At 51.7% G+C, this 17617-nt stretch overlaps 1 protein-coding gene across 1 annotated transcript in view; it reads left to right on the forward strand.

The window, feature by feature from the left end:
• LOC135533415 (RAS guanyl-releasing protein 2-like) overlaps positions 1–15136 on the forward strand; it is a 32245-nt gene extending 17109 nt beyond the window's left edge. The window contains exon 4 of the mRNA XM_064960748.1: positions 14929–15136. Coding sequence (XP_064816820.1) covers positions 14929–15136 — 208 coding nt within the window. The remainder of the gene's footprint in view (positions 1–14928) is intronic.
• Positions 15137–17617: the final 2481 nt, after the last annotated feature.

Consider the following 17617-nt stretch of genomic DNA (forward strand, 5'->3'; position numbering starts at 1 on the left):
TCGCTCTCTCTTCCTCTCTCTCCGCCTCGCTCTCTCTTCCTCTCTCTCCTCCTCCTCTCTCTCTTCCTCTCTCTCCGCCTCGCTCTCTCTTCCTCTCTCTCCGTCTCCTTCCCTCTCTCGCTCTTTCTGTCTCCCTCTCTTCCTGTCCGTCTCGCTCTCTCTCCGTCTCGCTCTCTCTTCCTCTCCGTCTCGCCGCTCTCGCTTCCTCTCCATCTTGCTCTCTCTTCCTCTCCGTCTTGCTCTCTCTCCCTCTCCCTTTCACTCTCTCTTCCTCTCTGTCTTGCTCTCCCTCTTGCTCCTGCTCTCGCTCCCTCTCTCTCTCCTCCCTCTCCCTTCTTTCACTCTCTCTTCCTCTCCGTCTTGCTCTATCCCTCTCGCTCTCTCTATCCCTCTCGCTCTCTCTATCCCTCTCGCTCTCTATCCCTCTCCCTCTCTCGCTCTACCTCTCTCCCCTCGCTCTACCTCTCTCCCTCGCTCTACCTCTCTCCTCGCTCTACCTCTCTCCTCGCTCTCTATCCCGCCCTCTCACTCTCGTTCCCTCTCGCCTGTTCCCTGTCGCTCTCCGTTCCATCTCGCTCTCGTTCCCTCTCGCTCTCGTTCCCTCTCTCCCTCCCGCTCTCCCGCTCTCCCTTCCGCTCTCCCTCTCTCCCTTCCGCTCTCCCTTCCGCTCTCCCCTCTCTCCCTTCCGCTCTCCCTTCCGCTCTCCCTCTCTCCCTTCCGCTCTCCCGCTCTCCCTTCCGCTCTCCCTCTCCTCTCTCCCTTCCGCTCTCCTCGCTCTCCCTCTCTCCCTTCCGCTCCCTCGCTCTCCCCCTCTCCCTTCCGCTCTCCCTCTCTCCCTTCCGCTCTCCCTCTCTCCCTTCCGCTCTCCCGCTCTCCCTTCCGCTCTCCCTCTCCCTCTCTCCCTTCCGCTCTCCCTCGCTCTCCCTCTCTCCCTTCCTCTCCCTTCCGCTCTCCCTCTCTCCCTTCCACTCTCCCTCTCTCCCTTCCGCCCTCCCTCTCTCTCTACCGTTCTCCCTCTCTCTCTACCGCTTCCCTCTCTCTCTACCGCTCTCCCTCTCTCCCTTCCGCTCTCCCTCTCTCCCTTCCGTTCTCCCTCTCTCTCTACCGCTCTCCCTCTCTCTCTACCGCTCTCCCTCTCTCCCTTCCGCTCTCCCTCTCTCCCTTCCGTCTCTCCCTCTCCCTTCCGCTCTCCCTCTCTCTCTTTCGCTCTCCCTCTCTCTCTTCCGCTCTCCTCTCTCCCTTCCGCTCTCCCTCTCTCCCTTCCGCTCTCCCTTCCGCTCTCCCTCTCTCCCTTCCGCTCTCCCTTCCGCTCTCCCTCTCTCCCTTCCGCTCTCCCTCTCCCTTCCGTTCTCCCTCTCCCTCTCTCCCTTCCGCTCTCCCTCTCTCCCTCGCTCTCCCTCGCTCTCGCTCTCTCTATCCCTCTCGCTCTCTCTATCCCTCTCGCTCTCTCTATCCCTCTCGCTCTCTCTATCCCTCTCGCTCTCTCTATCCCTCTCCCTCTCCCTCTCTCGCTCTACCTCTCTCCCTCGCTCTACCTCTCTCCCTCCCTCGCTCTACCTCTCTCCCTCTCTCCCTTCCGCTCTCGCTTCCGCTCTCCCTCTCTCTCTTCCGCTCTCCCTCTCTCCCTTCCGCTCTCCCTCTCTCCCTTCCGCTCTCCCTTCCGCTCTCCCTCTCCCTCTCTCCCTTCCGCTCTCCCTCGCTCTCCCTCTCTCCCTCCCGCTCTCCCGCTCTCCCTCTCTCCCTTCCGCCCCTCTCTCTCTCCCCTTCCGCTCTCCCTTCCGCTCTCCCTCTCTCCCTTCCGCTCTCCCTTCCGCTCTCCCGCTCTCCCTTCCGCTCCCTCTCTCCCTTCCGCTCTCCCCGCTCTCCCTTCCGCTCTCCCTCTCCCTCTCTCCCTTCCGCTCTCCCTCGCTCTCCCTCTCTCCCTTCCGCTCCCTCGCTCTCCCCCTCTCCCTTCCGCTCTCCCTCTCTCCCTTCCGCTCTCCCTCTCTCCCTTCCGCTCTCCCTTCCTCTCTCCCTTCCGCTCTCCCTTCCGCTCTCCCTCTCTCCCTTCCGCTCTCGCTTCCGCTCTCCCTCTCTCCCTTCCGCTCTCCCTCTCTCCCTTCCGCTCTCCCTCTCTCCCTTCCGCTCTCCCTTCCGCTCTCCCTCTCCCTCTCTCCCTTCCGCTCTCCCTCGCTCTCCCTCTCTCCCTTCCGCTCCCTCGCTCTCCCCCTCTCCCTTCCACTCTCTCTCTCCCCTTCCGCTCTCCCTTCCGCTCTCCCTCTCACTCTCCCTCTCTCCCTTCCGCTCTCCCTTCCGTTCTCCCCTCTCCCTTCCGCTTTCCCTTCCGCTCTCCCTCTCTCTCTTCCGCTCTCCCTCTCTCCCGCTCTCCTTCGCTCTCCCTCTCTCCCTTCCGCTCTCCCTCGCTCTCCTTCCGCTCTCCCTCGCCCTCTCTCCCTTCCGCTCTCCCTCTCTCCCTTCCGCTCCGCTCTCCCTCTCTCCCTCGCTCTCGCACTCTCTATCCCTCTCGCGCTCTCTATCCCTCTCGCGCTCTCTATCCCTCTCGCGCTCTCTATCCCTCTCGCTCTCTCTATCCCTCTCGCTCTCTCTATACCTCTCGCTCTCGCTATCCCTCTCGCTCTCGCTATCCCTCTCGCTCTCTATCCCTCTCGCTCTCTCTATCCCTCTCGCTCTCTCCCTTCTGCTCTCCTCTCTCCCTTTCGCTCTCCCTCGCTTCTCCCTCTCTCCCTTCCGCTCTTCCTCGCTCTCCCTCTCTCCCTTCCGCTCTCCTCGCTCTTCCTCTCTCCCTTCCGCTCTCCCTCTCTCCCTTCCGCTCTCCTCGCTCTCCCTCGCTCTCCTCGCTCTCCTCGCTCTCCTCGCTCTCCCTCGCTCTCCCTCTCTCCCTCGCTCTCCCTCTCCCTCGCTCTCTCTATCCCTCTCGCGCTCTCTATCCCTCTCGCGCTCTCTATCCCTCTCGCGCTCTCTATCCCTCTCGCGCTCTCTATCCCTCTCGCGCTCTCTATCCATCTCGCTCTCTCTATCCCTCTCGCTCTCTCTATCCCTCTCGCTCTCCCTCTCTCTCTTCCGCTCTCCCTCTCTCCCTTCCACTCTCCCTCTCTCCCTTCTGCTCTCCCTCTCTCCCTTCCGCTCTCCCTCTCTCCCTTCTGCTCTCCCTCTCTCCCTTCCGCTCTCCCTCGCTTTCCCCCTCTCTCTATCCCTCTCGCTCTCTCTATCCCTCGCTCTCCCTCTTCCTCTTGCTCTCTATCCCACCCTCTTGCTCTCTATCCCGCCCTCTTGCTCTCCCTCCCTTCCGCTCTCTCTCCCTTCCTCCCTCGCTCTCTCTTCCTCCTCTCTCCGCCTCGCTCTCTCTTCCTCTCTCTCCGCCTCGCTCTCTCTTCCTCCGCCTCTCTCTCTCTTCCTCTCTCTCCGCCCGCTCTCTCTTCCTCTCTCTCCGCCTCGCTCTCTCTTCTTCTCTCTCCGCCTCGCTCTCTCTTCCTCTCTCTCTGCCTCGCTCTCTCTTCCTCTCTCTCCGCCTCGCTCTCTCTTCCTCTCTCTCCGCCTCGCTCTCTCTTCCTCTCTCTCCGCCTCGCTCTCTCTTCCTCTCTCTCCGCCTCGCTCTCTCTTCCTCTCTCTCCGCCTCGCTCTCTCTTCCTCTCTCTCCGCCTCGCTCTCTCTTCCTCTCTCTCCGCCTCGCACTCTCGCTCTTTCTCCGTCTCCCTCGCTCTCTCGCTCTCTCTCTGTCTCCCTCTCTCTCTCCGTCTCCCTCTCTCTCTCCGTCTCCCTCTCTCTCTCCGTCTCCCTCTCTCTCTCCGTCTCCCTCTCCGTCTCCCTCTCTCTCTCCGTCTCGCTCTCTCTTCCGCTCTCTCTCGCTCTCTCTCCTCCCTCGCTCTCTCTCCTCTCTCTCCGCTCGCTCTCTCTTCCCTCTCTCCGCCTCGCTCTCTCTTCCTCTCTCTCCGCCCGCTCTCTCTTCCTCTCTCTCCGCCTCGCTCTCTCTCCTTCTCTCTCCGCCTCGCTCTCTCTTCCTCTCTCTCCGCCTCGCACTCTCGCTCTTTCTCCGTCTCCCTCGCTCTCTCGCTCTCTCTCTGTCTCCCTCTCTCTCTCCGTCTCCCTCTCTCTCTCCGTCTCCCTCTCTCTCTCCGTCTCTCTCTCTCTCCGTCTCCTCTCCGTCTCCCTCTCTCTCTCCGTCTCGCGCTCTCTTCCGCTCTCTCTCGCTCTCTCTCTCCCTCCCTCGCTCTCTCTTCCTCTCTCTCCGCCTCGCTCTCTCTTCCTCTCTCTCCGCCTCGCTCTCTTCCTCCTCTCTCCGCCTCGCTCTCTCGCTCTTTCTCCGTCTCCCTCGCTCTCTCGCTCTTTCTCCGTCTCCCTCGCTCTCTCGCTCTCTCGCTCTCTCTCCGTCTCCCCGCTCTCTCTCCGTCTCCCTCTCTCTCTCCGTCTCCCTCTCCTCTCCCTCCCTCTCTCTCCCTCTCTCTCTCCGTCTCCCTCTCTCTCTCCGTCTCCCTCTCTCTCTCCGTCTCGCTCTCTCTTCCGCTCTCTCGCTCTCTCTCTCCCTCCCTCGCTCTCTCTTCCTCTCTCTCCGCCTCGCTCTCTCTTCCTCTCTCTCCGCCTCGCTCTCTCTTCCTCTCTCTCCGCCTCGCTCTCTCTTCCTCTCTCTCCGCCTCGCTCTCTCTTCCTCTCTCTCCGCCTCGCTCTCTCTTCCTCTCTCTCCGTCTCCTTCCCTCTCTCGCTCTTTCTGTCTCCCTCTCTTCCTGTCCGTCTCGCTCTCTCTCCTTCTCGCTCTCTCTTCCTCTCCGTCTCGCTCGCTCTCGCTTCCTCTCCATCTTGCTCTCTCTTCCTCTCCGTCTTGCTCTCTCTCCCTCTCCCTTTCACTCTCTCTTCCTCTCTGTCTTGCTCTCTCCCTCTTGCTCCTGCTCTCGCTCCCCTCTCTCTCCTCCCTCTCCCTTCTTTCACTCTCTTCCTCTCCGTCTTGCTCTATCCCTCTCGCTCTCTCTATCCTCTCGCTCTCTCTATCCCTCTCGCTCTCTCTATCCCTCTCCCTCTCTCGCTCTACCTCTCTCCTCGCTCTACCTCTCTCCCTCGCTCTACCTCTCTCCCTCGCTCTACCTCTCTCCCTCGCTCTCTATCCCGCCCTCTCACTCTCGTTCCCTCTCGCTCTCGTTCCCTGTCGCCTCGCTCCATCTCGCTCTCGTTCCCTCTCGCCTCGTTCCCTCTCTCCCTCCCGCTCTCCCGCTCTCCCTTCCGCTCTCCCTCTCTCCCTTCCGCTCTCCCTTCCGCTCTCCCTCTCTCCCTTCCGCTCTCCCGCTCTCCCTTCCGCTCTCCCTCCTCCCTCTCTCCCTTCCGCTCCTCCCTTCTCCCTCTCTCCCTTCCGCTCCCTCGCTCTCCCTCTCTCCCTTCCGCTCTCCCGCTCTCCCTTCCGCTCTCCTCTCCCTCTCTCCCTTCCGCTCTCCTCGCTCTCCCTCTCTCCCTTCCGCTCCTCGCTCTCCTCTCCCTTCCGCTCTCCCTCTCTCCCTTCCGCTCTCCCTCTCTCCCTTCCGCTCTCCCCTTCCGCTCTCCCTTCCGCTCCCTCTCTCCTTCCGCTCCCGCTTCCGCTCTCCCTCTCTCTTCCGCTCTCCCTCTCTCCCTTCCGCTCTCCCTCTCTCCCTTCCGCTCTCCCTTCCGCTCTCCCTCTCCCTCTCTCCCTTCCGCTCTCCCTCTCTCCCTTCCGCTCCCTCGCTCTCCCCCTCTCCCTTCCACTCTCCCTCTCTCCCTTCCGCTCTCCCTTCCGCTCTCCCTCTCACTCTCCCTCTCTCCCTTCCGCTCTCCCTTCCGTTCTCCCTCTCTCCCTTCCACTTTCCCTTCCGCTCTCCCTCTCACTCTCCCTCTCTCCCTTCCGCTCTCCCTTCCGTTCTCCCTCTCTCCCTTCCGCTTTCCCTTCCGCTCTCCCTCTCTCTCTTCCGCTCTCCCTCTCTCTCTTCCGCTCTCCTCGCTCTCCCTCTCTCCCTTCCGCTCTCCTCGCTCTCCCCTTCCGCTCTCCTCGCCCTCTCTCCCTTCCGCTCTCCCTCTCTCCCTTCCGCTCCCGCTCTCCCTCTCTCCCTCGCTCTCGCACTCTCTATCCCTCTCGCGCTCTCTATCCCTCTCGCGCTCTCTATCCCTCTCGCGCTCTCTATCCCTCTCGCGCTCTCTATCCCTCTCGCGCTCTCTATCCCTCTCGCTCTCTCTATCCCTCTCGCTCTCTCTATCCCTCCGCTCTTCTATCCCTCTCGCTCTCTCTATCCCTCTCGCTCCTCTCTCCCTTCTGCTCTCCCTCTCTCCCTTTCGCTCTCCCTCGCTCTCCCTCTCTCCCTTCCGCTCTCCCTCGCTCTCCCTCTCTCCCTTCCGCTCTCCCTCGCTCTCCCTCTCTCCCTTCCGCTCTCCCTCTCTCCCTTCCGCTCTCCCTCGCTCTCCCTCGCTCTCCCTCTCTCCCTCGCTCTCCCTCTCTCCCTCGCACTCTCTATCCCTCTCGCGCTCTCTATCCCTCTCGCGCTCTCTATCCCTCTCGCACTCTCTATCCCTCTCGCGCTCTCTATCCCTCTCGCGCTCTCTATCCCTCTCGCGCTCTCTATCCCTCTCGCGCTCTCTATCCATCTCGCTCTCTCTATCCCTCTCGCTCTCTCTATCCCTCTCGCTCTCTCTATCCCTCTCGCTTCTCCCTCTCTCCCCTTCCGCTCTCCCTCTCTCCCTTCCACTCTCCCTCTCTCCCTTCTGCTCTCCTCTCTCCCTTCCGCTCTCCCTCTCTCCCTTCTGCTCTCCCTCTCTCCCTTCCGCTCTCCCTCGCTTCCCCCTCTCTCTATCCCTCTCGCTCTCTCTATCCCTCGCTCTCCCTCTTCCTCTTGCTCTCTATCCCACCCTCTTGCTCTCTATCCCGCCCTCTTGCTCTCCCTCCCTTCCGCTCTCTCTCTCCTTCCCCCCTCGCTCTCTCTTCCTCTCTCCGCCTCGCTCTCTCTTCCTCTCTCTCCGCCTCGCTCTCTTCTTCTCTCTCTCCGCCTCGCTCTCTTCCTCTCTCTCCGCCTCGCTCTCTTTCCTCTCTCTCCGCCTCGCTCTCTCTTCCTCTCTCCGCCTCGTCTCTCTTCCTCTCTCTCCGCCTCGCTCTCTCTTCCTCTCTCCGCCTCGCTCTCTCTTCCTCTCTCTCCGCCGCTCTCTCTTCCTCTCTCTCCGCCTCGCTCTCTCTTCCTCTCTCTCCGCCTCGCTCTCTCTTCCTCTCTCTCCGCCTCGCTCTCTCGCTCTTTCTCCGTCTCCCTCGCTCTCTCTTTCTTTCTCCGTCTCCCTCGCTCTCTCGCTCTCTCTCTGTCTCCCTCTCTCTCTCCGTCTCCCTCTCTCTCTCCGTCTCCCTCTCTCTCTCTGTCTCGCTCTCTCTTCTGCTCTCCCTCGCTCTCTCTTCCTCTCCCTCCCTCGCTCTCTCTTCCTCTCTCTCCGTCTCGCTCTCTCTTCCTCTCTCTCCGCCTCGCTCTCTCGCTCTTTCTTCGTCTCCCTCGCTCTCTCGATCTCTCTCCGTCTCCCTCTCTCTCTCCGTCTCCCTCTCTCTCCGTCTCCTCTCTCTCCGTCTCCCTCTCTCTCTCCGTCTCCCTCTCTCTCTCCGTCCCTCTCTCTCTCCGTCTCCTCTCTCTCCGTCCGCTCTCTCTTCCGCTCTTCTCGCTCTCTCTCCCTCCTCGCTCTCTCTTCCTCTCTCTCCGCCCGCTCTTCTTCCTCTCTCTCCGCCTCGCTCTCTCTTTCCTCTCTCCGCCTCGCTCTCTCTTCCCTCTCTCCGCCTCGCTCTCTCTTCCTCTCTCTCCGCCTCGCTCTCTCGCTCTTTCTCCGTCTCCTCGCTCTCTCGCTCTTTCTCCGTCTCCCTCGCTCTCTCGCTCTCTCTCCGTCTCCCCTCTCTCTCCGTCTCCCTCTCTCTCTCCGTCTCCTCTCTCTCTCTCTCCGTCTCCCTCTCTCTCTCCGTCTCGCTCTCTCTTCCGCTCTCTCTCGCTCTCTCTCCCTCCTCGCTCTCTCTTCCTCTCTCTCCGCCTCGCTCTCTCTTCCTCTCTCTCCGCCTCGCTCTCTCTTTCTCTCTCTCCGCCCGCTCCTCTTTCTCTCTCTCCGCCTCGCTCTCTCTTCCTCTCTCTCCGCCTCGCTCTCTTCCTCTCTCCGTCTCCTTCCCTCTCTCGCTCTTTTCTCTGTCTCCCTCTCTTCCTGTCCGTCTCGCTCTCTCTCCGTCTCGCTCTCTCTCTTCCTCTCCGTCTCGCTCGCTCTCGCTTCCTCTCCATCTTGCTCTCTCTTCCTCTCCGTCTTGCTCTCTCTCCCTCTCCCTTTCACTCTCTTCCTCTCTGTCTTGCTCTCTCCCTCTTGCTCCTGCTCTCGCTCCCTCTCTCTCTCCTCCCTCTCCCTTCTTTCACTCTCTCTTCCTCTCCGTCTTGCTCTCTCCCTCTTGCTCCCGCTCTCGCTCCCTCTCTCACTCTCTCACTCTCCTCCCCCTCCCTCCTTTCCCCCTCCCTCCTCTCAATTCAGTTCAAGGGGCTTTATTGTCATGGGAAACACATGTTTACATTGCCAAAGCATGTGAAATATATAATAAACAAAAGTGAACAGTAAACATTACACACAGTTCCAAAGGAATAGAGACATTTCAAATGACATTTCAAATGATGTCTATATACAGTGTTGTATCGATGTGCAAATAGTTAAAGAACAAAAGGGAAAATACATAAATATAGGTTGTTTTGTTCTTCACTGGTTGCCCTTTTCTTGTGACAACAGGTCATAAATCTTGCTGCTGTGATGGCACACTGTGGAATTTCACCCAGTAGATATGGGAGTTTATTAACATTTGATTTGTTTTAGAATTCTTTGTGGATCTGTGTAATCTGTGTCTCTCTAATATGGTCATACATTTGGCAGGAGGTTAGGAAGTACAGCTCAGTTTTTACCTCATTTTGTGGGCAGTGGGCACATTGACTCTCAAGAGAAGACAGGCTTTCTGCCTACTGCAGCTTTTCTCAATAGCAAGGCTATGCTCACTGAGTCTGTACATAGTCAAAGTGTTCCTTATGTTTGGGTCAGTCACAGTGGTCAGATATTCTGCCACTGTGTACTGTCTGTTTAGGGCCAAATAGCATTGTAGTTCGCTCAGTTCTTTTTGTTAATTATTTCCATTGTGTCAAGTAATTATCTTTTTGTTTTCTCATTATTTAGTTGGGTCTAATTGTGTTGCTGTCCTGGGGCTTTGTGGGGTCTGTTTGTGTTTGTGAACAGAGCCCCAGGACCAGCTTGCTTAGGGGACTCTTCTCCAGGTTCATCTCTCTATAGGTGATGGCTTTGTTATGGAAGGTTTGGGAATCCCTTCCTTTTTGGTGGTTGTAGAATTTAACAGTTCTTTAAAAGGGTTTTGATAATGGGCATCGGCCTAATTCTCTGAATGCATTATTTGATGTTTTACGTTGTACACAGAGGATTTTTTTGTTGTTGCAGAAATCTGCATGCAGTCTCAATTTCGTGTTAGTTCTATTTTGTGAATTCTTGGTTGGTGAGCGGACCCCAGACCTCACAACCATAAAGGGAAATGGGTTCTATAACTGATTCAAGTATTTTTTTAGCCAGATCCTAATTGGTATGTCGAATTCTATGTTCCTTTTGATGGCATAGAAGGTCTTGCCTTGTCTCTCAGACCGTTCACAGCTTTGTGGAAGTTACCCATGGCGCTGATGTTTAGGCCGAGGTATGTATAGTTTTTTTGGGTGCTCAAGGACAACGATGTCTAGATGGAATTTGTATTTGTGGTCCTGGCAACTATTACTATTACTATTATTTGGAATACCATGAGGCCGGATGCTGCAGACTGTTCTAGAGCCTCGCCAATTTGTTGATGTACCGTGCCTTCGGAAAGTATTCAGACCCCTTGTCTTTTCCCACATTTTGTTACGTTACAGCCTTACAAAATAAATACTCAATCTACACACAATATCCCATAATGACAAATCAAAAACAGTTTTTAAACGTTTGTAAAAAAATATATAACAAAAATATATATATACTTTATCTACATAAGTATTCAGACCCTTTGCTATGAGACTTGACATTGAGCTCAGCTGCATCCTGTTTCAATTGATCATCCTTGAGATGTTTCTACAACTTGATTGGGGTCCACCTGTGTAAAATTCAATTGATTGGACATGATTTGGAAAGACACACACCTGTCTATATAAGGTCCCACAGTTGACCGTGCATGTAAGAGCAAAAACCAATCCATGAGGTCAAAGGTATTGTTCTTAGAGCTTAGAGACAGGATGTGTTGAGGCACAGATCTGGGAAGGGTACCAAAACATTTCTGCAGCATTGAAGGTCCCAAGAACACAGTGGCCTCCATCATTATTAAATGGAAGAAGTTTGCAACCACCAAGACTCTTCCTGGAGCTGGCCGCCCGATTAAACTGAGGAATCGGGGGAGTCAGGGAGGTGACCAAGTACCCGATGGTCACTCTGACAGAGCTCTAGAGTTTCTCTGTGGACATGGGAGAACCGTCCAGAAGGACAACCATCTCTGCAGTACTCCACCAATCAGGTCTTTATGGTGGAGTGACCAGATGGAACCCACTCCTCAGTAAAAGACAAATGAAAACCCGCTTGGAGTTTTCCCAAAAGGCAACTAAAGACTCTTTGACCATGAGAAACAAGATTCTCTGGGCTGATGAAACCAAGATGAAACTTTTTGATCTGAATGCAACGTTTCACATCTGCAAGAAACCTGGCACCATCCCTATGGTGGTGGCAGCATCATACTGTGGGGATGTTTTTTAGTGGCAGGGACTGGGAGACTTGTCAGGATCGAGGCAAAGATGAATGGAGCAAAGTACAGAGAGATCCTTGATGAAAACCTGCTCCAGAGCGCTCAGGACCTCAGACTGGGGTGAAGGTTCACCTTCAAACAGGACAATGACCCTAATCACACAGCCAAGACAATGCAGAAGTGGCTTTGGGAGAAGTCTCTGAATGTCCTTCAGTGGCCCAGCCAGAGCCTGGACTGATCGAACATCTCTGGAGAGACCTGAAAATAGCTGTGCAGCAACACTCCCCATCCAACCTGACAAAGATTGAGATGATCTGCTGAGAAGAATGGGAGAAACTCCCCAAATACAGATGTTCCAAGCTTGTAGAGTCATACCAAAGAAGACTCGATGCTGGAATCACTGCCAAAGGGGCTTCAACAAAGTACTGAGTAAAGGGTCTGAATACTTATGTAAATGTGAGATTTCCGTTTTTTTTATTTTTTATAAATTAGCAAACAATTCCCCAAAACTGTTTTTGCTTTGTCATTATGGGGTATTGTGTCTAGATTGATGAGGGAAATGAAACAATTTAATACATTTTAGAATAAAGCTGTAATGTAACAGAATGTGGAAAAAGTCTAGGGGTCTGAATACTTTCCCAAAGCACTGTACAGTGCCTTGCGAAAGTATTCGGCCCCCTTGAACTTTGCGACCTTTTGCCACATTTCAGGCTTCAAACATAAAGATATAAAACTGTATTTTTTTTTTGTGAAGAATCAACAACAAGTGGGACACAATCATGAAGTGGAACGACATTTATTGGATATTTCAAACTTTTTTAACAAATCAAAAACTGAAAAATTGGGCGTGCAAAATTATTCAGCCCCATTACTTTCAGTGCAGTAAACTCTCTCCAGACGTTCAGTGAGGATCTCTGAATGATCCAATGTTGACCTAAATGACTAATGATGATAAATACAATCAACCTGTGTGTAATCAAGTCTCCGTATAAATGCACCTGCACTGTGATAGTCTCAGAGGTCTGTTAAATGCGCAGAGAGCATCATGAAGAACAAGGAACACACCAGACAGGTCCGAGATACTGTTGTGAAGAAGTTTAAAGCCGGATTTGGATACAAAAAGATTTCCAAAGCTTTAAACATCCCAAGGAGCACTGTGCAAGCGATAATATTGAAATGGAAGGAGTATCAGACCACTGCAAATCTACCAAGACCTGGCCGTCCCTCTAAACTTTCAGCTCATACAAGGAGAAGACTGATCAGAGATGCAGCCAAGAGGCCCATGATCACTCTGGATGAACTGCAGAGATCTACAGCTGAGGTGGGAGACTCTGTCCATAGGACAACAATCAGTCGTATATTGCACAAATCTGGCCTTTATGGAAGAGTGGCAAGAAGAAAGCCATTTCTTAAAGATATCCATAAAAAGTGTTGTTTAAAGTTTGACACAAGCCACCTGGGAGACACACCAAACATGTGGAAGAAGGTGCTCTGGTCAGATGAAACTAAAATTGAACTTTTTGGCAACAATGCAAAAACGTTATGTTTGGCGTAAAAGCAACACAGCTCATCACCCTGAACACACCATACCCACTGTCAAACATGGTGGTGGCAGCATCATGGTTTGGGCCTGCTTTTCTTCAGCAGGGACAGGGAAGATGGTTAAAATTGATGGGAAGATGGATGGAGCCAAATACAGGACCATTCTGGAAGAAAACCTGATGGAGTCTGCAAAAGACCTGAGACTGGGACAGAGATTTGTTTTCCAACAAGACAATGATCCAAAACATAAAGCAAAATCTACAATGGAATGGTTCAAAAAAACATATCCAGGTGTTAGAATGGCCAAGTCAAAGTCCAGACCTGAATCAATCGAGAATCTGTGGAAAGAACTGAAAACTGCTGTTCACAAATGCTCTCCATCCAACCTCACTGAGCTCGAGCTGTTTTGCAAGGAGGAATGTGAAAAAATTTCAGTCTCTCGATGTGCAAAACTGACAGAGACATACCCCAAGCGACTTACAGCTGTAATCGCAGCAAAAGGTGGCGCTACAAAGTATTAACTTAAGGGGGCTGAATCATTTTGCACGCCCAATTTTTCAGTTTTTGATTTGTTAAAAAAGTTTGAAATATCCAATAAATGTTGTTCCACTTCATGATTGTGTCCCACTAGTTGTTGATTCTTCACACAAAAATACAGTTTTATATCTTTATGTTTGAAGCTTGAAATGTGGAAAAAGGTCGCAAAGTTCAAGGGGGCCGAATACTTTTGCAAGGCACTGTATATGTTGAAGAGTGTGGGGCTCAAGCTGCATCCCTGTCTCACCCCACGGCCCGAGGAAAGAAGTTTGTGTTTTTAGCCCATTTTGTTTTGTGTACATGGATTTTATAATGTTGGATGTTTGTCCCCCAACACTGGCTTCCATCAATTTGTATAGCAGACCCTCATGCCAAATTTAGTCAAACTTTTTTTTTTTTACATCAACAAAGCATGCTGACTTGCTGCACCCTCAAACTCTACTGTGATTATTGTTATTTGACCATGCTGGTAATTTATGAACATTTGAACATCTTGGCCATGTTCTGTTGTAATCTCCACCCGGCACAGCCAGAAGAGGATTGGCCACCCCTCATAGCCTGGTTCCTCTCTAGGTTTATTCCTAGTTTTTGACCTTTCTAGGGAGTTTGTCCGAGCCACCGTGCTTCTATATCTGCATTGCTTGCTGTTTGGGGTTTTAGGCTGGGTTTCTGTACAGCACTTTGTGACATCTGCTGATGCAAGAAGGGCTTTATAAATACATTTGATTAGAAGTCTTTGCAGGTGTTTTGGTTTGTTTGTTTGACAATTGGAATGTGTGGTCTGTATTTTTGATAATTTCATTCAGGATACCATCAACACCACAGGCCTTTTTGGGTTGGAGAGTTTGTATTTTGTCCTGTAGTTCAATCAATGTAATTGGAGAATCCAGTGGGTTCTGGTAGTCTTTAATAGTCGATTCTAATATTTGTTTTTGATCAGCTATATGTTTTTGCTGTCGGTTCTTTGTTATGGAGCCAAATAGATTTGGTGAAGTGGTTTATCCATACATCTCTGTTTTGGATAGATAACTCTTTGTGTTGTTTGTTTCTTCCTTCAATTTGTTTTTGCATTCTTCATCAAACCATTTGTCATTGTTGTTTATTTTCTTCAGTTGTCTGCTTAATTTTTGTTTAGGTTTTCTACTACCTTCACGATTACAGTGAAACGTTATGTCCAGGAAGTTGTCTAAAAGGGATGGAATTTGTTTCCTAACAGTTTTTTGGTAGGTTTCTACACAACCTGCCATCTATAGTATTTCTTAATATTATGCAGTTCCTTTGGCTTTGATGCCTCATGATTGAGTGTTGCTCTGTTCAAGTAGACTGATTTTGCTGTGGCCTGATGGGGGTGTCAGTCGGGCTGACTGCGAATGCTCTGAGAGACTCTGGGTTGAGGTCAGTGATAAAGTCATCTACAGTACTACTGCCAAGAGATGAGTTATAGGTGTACCTACCGTAAGAGTCCCTACAAAGCCTACCATTGACTATGTACAAACCCAGCGTGCGACAGAGCTGCAGGAGTTGTGATCTTTTTGTTGTTGTTGGTTGTTTTTGCCGTAGTGGCTAGGAGGGTATATTTGAGAGGGGGAGGCTGTCAGGTAGGTGTTTGTCCTCCTGTGTGTTAAGATTCTTGTCCAGTTCTGGCATTTAGGCCGCCACAGACTAGTACCTGGAAATGGTTAATCTCCCCTTCTAGGATGGAGAAGCTGTCTTCATTAAAGTATGGGGATTCTATTAGGGGGATAGAGGTAGCACATTTTTTCGCTGTTGAGATCATTTGATAAATCATTTCTAGCCAGATGTAAAATGTTCCTGTTTTGACAAATTTACTAGAGAGGGTTAGATCTGCTCTATACCAAATGAGCGCACCCCGAGTTCTTTCCCTGTTTCACTGCCGGTAGTTTGGTTGATGGGACTACCAGCTCCCTGTAACCTAGACAGCAACCAGTGGGCCCGTTTTCTGTATACCACATTTATTTTTGATGAAAATGTCTGTATTTCCAATATCTTTGATGAAGTCTGGGTTCCCGGCTCTTTAGGCCAATGGCAGATGACCTTTCTGTCTCTCTCTCGCTCTCTCTTCTCCCTTCCTCCTCCCCACCTCTCCCTCCCTCCAGAGATGGGCAGATCAGCCGGGAAGAGATGATCGACTACTTCATGAAGGCCAGTTCTCTGCTCAACTGTAAGATTGGCTTCATCCACACCTTCACAGAGGCCACCTACGTCAAACCCACCTTCTGTGAACACTGCGCTGGCTTTGTGAGTATCTTATCCACTGGTCAGTTATTTATTTATTTTTTATTTCAGCTTTATTTAACCAGGTAGTCCAGTTGAGAACAAGTTCTCATTTGCAAGTTCTCAAGCATAGCAACCGACACAATACAACAACACAGAGTTACACATGGAATAAACAAAACATACAGTCAATAATACAGTAGAACAAAGAAATCAAAAAGTCTATATACAGTGAGTGCAAATGAGGTAAGATAAGGGAGTTAAGGCAATAAATAGGCCATGTTGGCGAAATAATTACAATATAGCAATTTATACACTGGAATGGTAGGTGTGCAGAAGATGAATGTGCAAGTAGAGATTCTGGGTGCAAAGGAGCAAGATAAATAAATAAATAAATACAGTATGGGGATGAGGTAGGTAGATAGCCCATCTGTACACTGCCCATCTATGTACAGGTGCAGTGATCTGTAAAATGCTCTGACAGCTGGTGCTTAAAGCTAGTGAGGGAGATATGAGTCTCCAGCTTCAGAGATTTTTGCAGTTCGTTCCAGTCATTGGCAGCAGAGAACTGGAAGGAAAGACAACCAAAGGAGGAATTGGCTTTGGGGGTGACCAGTGAGATATACCTGCTGGAGCGCGTGCTACGAGTGGGTGGTGCTATGGTGACCAGTGATCTGCGATAAGGTGGGGCTTTACCTAGCAGAGACTTGTAGATAACCTGTAGCCAGTGGGTTTGGCGACGAGTATGAAGCGAGGCCAACCAACGAGAGCGTACAGGTCGCAATGGTGGGTAGTGTATGGAGCTTTGGTGACAAAACGGATGGCACTGTGATAGACTGCATCCATTTTGTTAAGTAGTGTTGGATGCTATTTTATAGATGACATCACCGAAGTCGAGGATTGGTAGGATGGTCAGTTTTACGAGGTATGTTTGGCTGCATGAGTGAAGAATGCTTTGTTGCGATATAGAAAGCCGATTCTAGATTTCATTTTGGATTGGAGATGCTTAATGTGAGTCTGGAAGAAGAGTTTCCAATCTAACCACTAGACACCTAGGTATTTGTAGTTGTCCACGTATTCTAAGTCAGAGTAGTGATGCTGGATGGACGAGCAGGTGCGGGCAGTGATCGGTTGAAGAGCATGCACTTAGTTTTACTTGCGTTTAAGAGCAGTTGGAGGCCAAGGAATGAGATTTGTACGGCATTGAAGCTCGTCTGGAGGTTAGTTAATACAGTGTCCAAAGAAGGGCCAGAAATATACAGAATGGTGTCGTCTGCGAGAGGTGTATCAGAGAATCACCAGCAGCAAGAGCGACATCGTTGATATATACAGGGAAGAGAGTTGGCCCGAGGATTGAACCCTGTGGCACCCCCATAGAGACTGACGATTTGACACACTGAACTCTATCAGAGAAGTAATTGGTAAACCAGGCGAGGCAATCATTTGAGAAACCAAGGCTGCCGAGTAATCAATAAGAATGTGGTGATTGACAGAGTCAAAAGGCTTGGCCAGGTCGATGAATACGGCTGCACAGTAATGTCTCTTATCGATGGTGGTTATGATGTCATTTAGGACCTTGAGCGTGGCTGAGGTGCACCCATGACCAGCTTGGAAACCAGATTGCATAGCAGAGAAGGTACGGTGGGATTCGAAATGGTCGGAAATCTGTTTGTTAACTTGCCTTTCAAGACTTTAGAAAGACAGGGCAGGATATATATAGGTCTGTAGCAGTTTGGGTCTAGAGTGTCACCCCCTTTGAAGAGGGGGATGACCGTGGCAGCTTTCCAATCTTTGGGAATCTCAGATGATACGAAGGAGAGGTTGAACAGGCTAGTAATAGGGGTTGCAACAATTTCGGCAGATAATTTTAGGAAGAGAGGTTCCAGATTGTCTAGCCCGGCTGATTTGTAGGGGTCCAGATTTTGCAGCTCTTTCAGAACATCAGCCATCTGGATTTGGATGAAGGAGAAATGGTGGGGGCTTTGGCGGGTTGCTGTGGAGGGTGCCAGTGAGTTGACCGGAGTAGGGGTAGCCAGGTGGAAAGCATGGCCAGCCGTAGAGAAATGCTTATGGAAATTCTCAATTATAGTGGATTTATCGGTGGTGAAGGTGTTTCCTAGCCTCAGAGCAGTGGGCAGCTGGGAGGAGGGTGCTCTTATTCTCCATGGACTTTACAGTGTCACAGAGTGTTTTTGAGTAAGTACTACAGGATGCAACAAATTTCTGTTTGAAAAAGCTAGCCTTAGGAAAGCTAACTACTTTGTTCCTGACTTCCCTGAAAAGTTGCATGAAAAGTTGCATATCACGGGGCTATTCGATGCTAATGCAGAACACATTAGCATGTGCTGGTCAAGGGCAGACAGGTCTGGAGTGAACCAAGGACTATATCTATTCCTAGTTCTACATTTTTGAATGGGGCATGCTTATTTAAGATGGTGAGGAAGGCACTTTCAAAGAATAGCCAGTCATCATCTACTGACGGGATGAGGTCAATGTCATTCCAGGATATCCCGGCCAGGTCAATTAGAAAGGCCTGCTCGCAGAAGAGTTTTAGGGAGCGTTTGACAGTGA

Source organism: Oncorhynchus masou, unplaced genomic scaffold, assembly GCF_036934945.1.
Source record: "Oncorhynchus masou masou isolate Uvic2021 unplaced genomic scaffold, UVic_Omas_1.1 unplaced_scaffold_2373, whole genome shotgun sequence".
Classification (NCBI taxonomy): Eukaryota; Metazoa; Chordata; class Actinopteri; order Salmoniformes; family Salmonidae; genus Oncorhynchus; species Oncorhynchus masou.